The sequence below is a fragment of the Plecotus auritus genome (assembly GCF_963455305.1).
Source record: "Plecotus auritus genome assembly, chromosome: X".
NCBI lineage: Eukaryota > Metazoa > Chordata > Mammalia > Chiroptera > Vespertilionidae > Plecotus > Plecotus auritus.
The window spans coordinates 110,703,746-110,711,744 of NC_137784.1; the positions used below are offsets into that span (position 1 = coordinate 110,703,746).

Below are 7,999 nucleotides of genomic sequence, written 5' to 3' on the forward strand. Positions count from 1 at the left end.
GTGAAAGGTCATTCTATGTTGATTTGCAAACCAGAGAAATAAAGAGGTCTGTAAGCAAGGAAGGGAGGAATTAACATGCTTTGAGCACTTATTTTGCGGTCAGATACTTTACCTCTGGAATTTCATTTATATTCACAATGAAATTGTGAGGTAGGTGCTATGATTATCCCTATTTTAGTGATAAGGGCACTGGCTCAGAGAGGTGAAGTGACTCACCTGAGGTTTCACACCTTAAAATTGTTAGAGCTGGGACTAGAACTCAGGTCTTCCCAACTCCAGATATATTTCTTTTTTGATAATCCGTAAGTCCAATACAAAACTCGTTATTGCCCATCTTAAACTTGCTACTTTTATTCTGTTCTCTGTCTTGGTGAAAGGGGGCCACCATCCAAACAGTCACCTAAGCCAGAAATCTGAAGGTCATCTAGATTCCTCTCACTCATCTTCCATATGTAGACCAGTATCAAATGGGTCTAGAAATTCTACTTTATTACCATCTGTTGCATAAAACCTATCTGTCTCCATTCACTTTCAGGTTGGAATATTGAGCATTTTTTTCCTATCTCCTTTTTAGGAGATAGGTTGATTATCTAAAATTGGAGCCTCTGAACTTGAAGTTATTATTCAGTTTCTACCTGGCATCTCCAACACTTAGAACACATTTTATTAAATATTGGCTGAGCAAATGAATGCATAAATTAATTAGTAAGCACATGCTAATATCCACATTTTAGCTTCTTAAATTCTTGTTATTCTCTATCACTTTCAGAATATAAACCACATGGCTAGCTGTGCTTCATCTTTAAAAAAAATCTTTATTGTTGAAAGTATTACATATGTCCCCTTTCACCCCATTGACCCCTTCTAGCCCACTCCGGCCCCCACCCCAGGCCTTTGCCACCCTATTGTCTGTGTCTATGGTTTATGCATATATGCATACAAGTTCTTTAGTTGATCTCTTCCCACCCACCCATCCACCCATCCATTTCTTCCCTCTGAGATTCGACAGTCTGTTCCATGCTTCTATGTCTCTGGATCTATTTTGTTCATTAGATTCCACATATGAGTGAGATCATGTGATACTTGTCTTTCTCTGGGCTTATTTCACTTAATCATACTCTCCAGGTCCTTCCATGCTGTCTCAAAGGGTAAGAGATCCTTCTTTTTTACTGTTGCATAGTATTACATGGTGTAAATGTACCACCACAGCTTTCTTATCCACTCATCTACTGATGGGCACTTAGGCTGTTTCTAGATCTTAGCTATTGTAAATTGCATTGCTATGAACATAGGGGTGCATACATTCTTTCTGATTGATGTTTCAGGTTTCTTAGGATATATTCCTAGAAGTGGGACCACTGGGTCAAATGGCAGTTCCATATTTAACTTTTGAGGAAACTCCATACTGTCTTCCATAATGACTCCACCAGTCTGCATTCCCACCAGCAGTGTACTAGGGTCCCTTTTCTTCACATCCTCATCACCACTTGTCATTTATTTATTTGTTGATGGTAGCCATTCTGACAGCTGTGACGTGATACCTCATTTTGTCATTTTAATTTGCATCTCTCTGATAATCAGTGATTTTGAGCATTTTTTCATATATCTCTTGGCCTTCTATATATCCACTTTGGAAAATAGTCTATTTAGGTCCTTTGCCCATTTTTTATTTGAATTGTTTGTCTTCCCTTTGTTAAGTTGTATGAGTTTCTTATATATTTCGGATATTAACCTTTTATCAGATGTATCATTGCCAAATATGCTCCCCCATACAGTGGGCTTCCTTTTCATTTTGTTGATGATTTCTTTTGCTGTGTAGAAGCTTTTTGTTTTGATGTAGTTCCATTTGTTTATTTTCTCCTTAGTTTCCCTTGCCCTAGGAGATATATCGACAAACATATTGCTATGAGAGATGTCTCAGATTTTGCTGCCTATGTTTTCTTTAAGAATTTTTCTGGTTTCACAACTTACATTTAAGTCTTTTTTCCATTTTGTTTATTCTTGTGTATGGTATAAGTTGGTGGTCGTTTCATGTTTTTGCATGTATCTGTTCAATTTTTTCATACCCGTGCTTCATCTTCTTTTTTATTTTTTTATTTTTTTAACACTGTCTAAGTCTATATAACGGCTTGTCTCATAGAGGAGAGCACCGGAATAGGTTAGACTTTGTTGCTATAGCAAGCTCAAATTGTGTCAGACAGTGTCGATCATCTGCCACAGAGTGTTGCTTGCAACCCGTGCTTCATCTTAATTTCCAGCTACTCTCCATCTTCCTTTCAACATTCCACTATTCACTCAGACTGACCTTTTTTTTCCTTGAAAGGGCATGTTCTCTTTTGCATATTGGCCTTTCATTTTTCCTTTGTGTAAACCACCATAAATCCCTCAACACTCTAGTTCTAACTCTTTATCTCCTTAGCTACTACTCAGGAACTTAAATTGTTTATTATTTGGAAAATTTTTCCTGACACTTCAAGTCCAAGTTTGTATTTATTTATTTATTTATTTATTTATTTATTTATTTATTTAAATTTATTGGGGTAACATTGGTCAACATGATCAGATAGATTTCAGGTGTGGGTTTCTATGTTACAAGATCTGTATATTGCACAGTGTTCCCACCACCCATAAGGTCCAAGTTTTTAGAGTTGACAAAACTAAGTCTCTCTCAGATATACTAAGTGACTTGCCCAAGGCCTCACAGCTTGTAAGGGGTAAATTTATCCTACATTATCAGACTCTAAATATACATTATAACATTTATATTTCCCCTCATAACAACTCAGGGAGCTAAGAGAGTAAGTGACTGGCTCAAGGTTACAACACTAAAATGGCTCAGTATTTGTAGCCCCAAGTCCAGGAACATTCCACTACACAAAAATATTCCATCTCATTGGAGTTGGGACAGCTTTTCTTTATGAAGGGGAGAGGTATCATCACTGACAAAATTACAAAAGATCCCTTATCATCCAAGGGTAAATACCACACTACCAATTAAAAATAATCACTAGGCATTCTTTGCTTTGTTATTTATCTTGAATAGTTCTCAGTCCTGGTACTGTCTGCCCTCTGCCTCTTTCAGAAACTGTTGCCTGGTGGCCTTTATGATGGGCTTACTCTTAAAGAAATGAGGTAAGCTGACTCACCATATTCTCCCTGTGTAAGCCACCAGGTAGCTGCTGCGATTAACAATACAGTCACTTAGCAATCAGGTAAAAGTAAGATTTGAGATGTTTCAAATCTCTTATTTTGACTTTAGGCTCCACAAACCATCAAAGTGAATTATTTTGGGGGAAAATTCACAAACAAATCTATTCTTCACCTCCACTATGCTTCTACAAAAACAGCACTGCCACAGGCAGGGGAAATAGCAGACATAACTGTGTCAGATACAATGATGGGATTATTGGTTTTGTAAACTCTCCATATATACTTGAGATAAGCAAACAGTGCAGACTTTAGAAAAAAAAAATGTCATCCTTCAAGGACATTCATTACTGTTACTGGTATGTGTGTGTATTAGGAGGATTCATAGTCAAGCTAAAAACCTGACCTTCTCTACTATTCCTAAGAGCTGAGAAAGCCTTAGATTTGGTCTTTCATCCCCATTTTTTTAGTCAAGAAAATTCCAGTCTCCATAATAAAGAGACAAAACTGAATTTACATTAAAATATGAAATTATTTTTAAAATATTTTATTAATTTTTTTAGAGAGACAAACATCAAGAATCATCATACCTCATGCATGACCCGTACTGGGGATCCAGCCACAGCCTGGAGATGTACCCTGACAGGAAAACGAACTGGCGACCTCTCAGTGCATGGGACTATGCCCAATCAACTGAGCCACACCAGCCAGAGCTAAAATCTGCAATTATTTTTTAAAACATTACCTTATTCCATTTCTCCTTCTGCTTACCCACTCCCACCAACATTCTAGAGAGTCCTCCTTGATTATCTAAGTATATAAAGTCCATGATAATGCCACACTAGATATAATGTTGATATTTAACAACAATCAAGTTTCTTCAATATGAGAGCTTGAAAAATAAAATGAGGTTTTTACTAAATACATTTTTTTCATTGGATTACACTTTAGTAGGCACATTTCAGCAGTTTTGAAGTTCCATATCTATCCTGCATTCCCCAAATACTTTTGGAAATTCAGAAAAGAAAAGGTTGACAAATATTCTCAGAGTTCATCTGTAAAATTAACACACAGTGCCTCTATACACAGATACTCAAAGAAACTTCAAAAAAACAGGATTTGTCTGTGGCCAGCCACTCTTCCAAGTAATCTAGTTTAAGGCATTAACAAGTTAAAAACAGGTCAATAACAAAGGGATGTTCAATCATGCAATGAAAGAAAAATGAATCACTAAAGCCATAGTTTGTAGCAAAAAGCCAGCACTGCCCAGTTGAGAGTGTGCCCTTGCTCTAGAACTTTACTTACCAATATGGTAGAGTATAATGTGCCCAGAACAGGGCCTGGGATATATTATGATCTCGATAATAATTTTTTATATATTTTATTGATCTTTTACAGAGAGGAAGGAAGAAGGATGAGAGTTAGAAACATCAATGAGAGAGAAACATTGATTTGCTGTCTCCTGCACACCCCCTATTGGGGATGTACCCGCAACCAAGGTACATGCCCTTGACGGGAATCGAACCTGGGACCCTTCAGTCCGCAGGCCAACACTCTATCCACTGAGCCAAATCAGATAGGGCTCGATAATAATTTTTTAACAAAATAACTAAATGAATGAATGACTAAAAGGTCTGAATGATAGGGCCTTTGTGGAGATGGATGGATTACTAGGCCATCAAATATTAGAATCAGATGTTTAATTCCTTTAAATCTGACTTTTCTGACATTTGGCATTTGATGTAACTGATGAGAGGATCTTAGTGTCCCCAATCCCACTGTAAATGGTGACACTGACATCCTATTTTAAATAACAGTCTCTGACTTCAGTTCTTGTGGAGTGCTGGCAAATCAGGCTTCTGGTTCTGTAGGCCCGAGCCAGATCTTGGACACAAACCAATTCACCAAGAAATTGCTACTGGGGGTAGAATAAAGCATTCTGGGTGCCAATTAGCCTTACCCAAGAGACATTATTCTATCTGATCATGTGTTCTTTTCATATTTCTACTACAGTACTTTCTGTAAAATCAACACCAATGTCCAAGACTCCATTATTTCTCCCTATGCAGCCAATTGTGTTTTTTAAATCTTATCTTGCAGAATAATTCTCCCTGAGATTGATCCAAGCCTTGTGAGATATCAGTCAATTTTGATATAAAAAGCCCTTCCATGTGGCTTTCCTTAGCTGCTAATGATTCTCTCCATTATGGTTCCAAGCATTTCTTCATCCTGGTTAAGATATGAGTACTAATAAAAGAGGAAATGTTTAGGTTGCTTTTTAAACTTTTGAATCAGTGAAAATATTTATGCCATGTTCTCCCTAACCTCTAAGAACCACTTTTTCACATAGCTCCTCAGAGCACACCAGTCATCAAAGACTCACTGTATGCCAAATTCTTTGCCTTTCGAGAGCAACAGAAAATAAAATAATGTGCATGAGCAATATTATGGGACTAAAAGGCTATTGACAGATGAGTCTTCTAGATACAACTATATATTGAATAGTGGGGAAAGTTTTGGATTGCTTTGCATTTATATGCTGTATAATCCTACACATGCCATTTAAGCTCCTTGAGTACCTATCTTTTTATTTGCAAAATGGGAAAAGATTAATTTTTTTCCTACCTTCACTCACAGGGTAGAATGAAGGATCAAATGAACTAATGGATATGAGATTACTTTGTAAAGGTTAAAGTGTTATTCATTTGTAACTCACTATTACTACTGACATCATCATCATCAGTCTATTGTTAAAAAGAGAAGATACTGTTGTATAATTGGCTACTAACTTAAGGTTCCATTCCTCTCAGGAGAACACTTCTCATGGGACTACAGTTAATGCTATTGCCACTCTCAGTAACACCATGATTGCTAGTTACAGAAGTAGCCTTCTACAGAGCAAAAGGAATCAAATGCTGTGACACCCGAATTGCTGGGTAACCTCTCCCATTATCTTCCCAAGAAACACAATGTGCTGCAGCTGGAAAGAAACAATCTGACATGAAGCCAAATCATGCTGGATTCAAGTTGCTGGAATCAGCTCCTCAGAAGGAAAATTTTGTGAAGCTATGGTACTATACTCACCCCTTCCACATTTAATTGGATCTGAATTTGAACTCCACATTCAGAAAGCTCTTCTGTCACTTTTTGTCAAAGATTTCTCTTTGAGTTGCTTGAAATGTCTATTAAAAGTGTAGCCTAAAGCAGTGTCTTTTGAATACCCAGCTCACTAACTCAGGTACTGGAGCACTGTGAATGTACACCACCAGCCTGCAAATGGATAAACTACTCAAAAGACATTTTCCACTCCTTAAATATAGTTCCAAGAAAAAAAAAAATAGGAAAAGCCTCATACCTCTAATGGAAGCTATTTGCTACAAAAACAAATCATTCAGGTTTGTGGAACTAAACTGCCTTTTTCAAATAAAAATGAAAGGAAGAGACAGCAAAACAGCATCTGAAGCCATGAAGTCATCACCCACAAAGCACATTATTCAAATCAAAATGAAAGACTCATTTGAAAAAGGGGTTACCCACACACCCAACAGCAGTTGTTAGTTTATGTATAAAAGAAAACAACCAGCATTTTGTATGAATTTAAAAGAAAATGAGCTATTTATTCTTTGTTAATAGCTAATGTAAATATCAGAGCAAATTGCATTTTTGTTTAAATAAAATTATAGATTTCAAAATGCACATACATAAAACCCAACATCAAAATGTACATATCTTACTATATTGAAAGATGAGCCCCAAATGATATGCTTAATACATTTGTTCTTTCTTGAAGAGATGAGGTATAATTGTATGCAATCATCTTGCAGCTAGGAATGATATTAAGAATCGTGAACTACAAGCACTAAATCAAATTAAGTAGTCTCTTATCTTATTTTTCTCTTTCATACTTGTCATTACTTCCTGAGGTCTCATTACAACTGCATAATTCTACCCTGACCCCAAAGCCCATAAATTTTCTTCAAAAAAAGGAGGGTAGCTTTCCCCTTCTCCTTTCCCTCAGAACCACAGTTTTCTCCCCATAAATGTTCATGGGGTGAGACTCATAGGCAAATTATTTCAATGACCAATAATAATTCTTTGGGCAGGACTACTAAGTTATTGCTGCTTTGTCTTTTTACAACTATTTAGTATATCTTTAAAACTTGCTTTTGTCATCCCCTGAGAAAAGAGAACCTGTTCTAGAAGAAAGTTAATGGGAAAATATGAGCTACATTGTAATATTAAATACAGATTTCTTTTTCCAAAGCTAAAAACCACAGTCCTCCGTCATTCAGTCCTAACGAAGACATAACATTACTGGCAAATGGGCTGTCCACAAATGACCATTATTGAATGAATAATAAAGGAATAATAGCAATGTAATTTCCACTTACATCAACCACAAAAATCTTCTGGGAATCATCCAAAAATTGCACTTTTAAATGTAGCATTCTCGGAGAGGCTGTTGGGCTGCAAGCAGGCTCAGAGTGCTGTGGGTGCTGTGATAGGAAGGGGCTTTCTCAAGGAATCTCACTCTCAGCTGGATGCAGTGTGCTCGGGTTCCCCAACCCCACCCACACCCCTACTCAGGCACCCCACCGTCGGCAGGGTACACTTCTGTTTGCTTGAAGTGATGCACACCCAAGGGCATTTGTGCTGCCAAGTGCTGGTGATCAATAGCATCTGGGTAATCTCCTATTTGGTCAACGACAAATCCAACTGGACTCTCTCTAGTCCTTTTAAACTCAGTTCCTCTTTTTCAAATAAAAATAAAAAGAATGAAAGAGAGAAAGCATTTGCATCCCCTGGGGATTTCCTTTATTTCACAAGAGCACAATTTCAAAAACCTAGATAA

At 37.1% G+C, this 7,999-nt stretch overlaps 1 protein-coding gene across 2 annotated transcripts in view; it reads right to left on the bottom strand.

Moving 5' to 3' along the window:
* The window catches only part of FRMD7 (FERM domain containing 7), a gene marked incomplete at both ends in the record, with an annotated part of 98,810 nt that extends 91,129 nt beyond the window's left edge, over positions 1–7,681 (bottom strand). The window contains one exon of one of the 2 annotated variants that reach the window (XM_080652130.1): positions 7,539–7,681. In XM_080652130.1, coding sequence (XP_080508256.1) covers positions 7,539–7,595 — 57 coding nt within the window. The remainder of the gene's footprint in view (positions 1–7,538) is intronic. The other variant, XM_080652129.1, reaches the window with a different exon arrangement.
* Between the last annotated feature and the right edge of the window lie 318 nt (positions 7,682–7,999).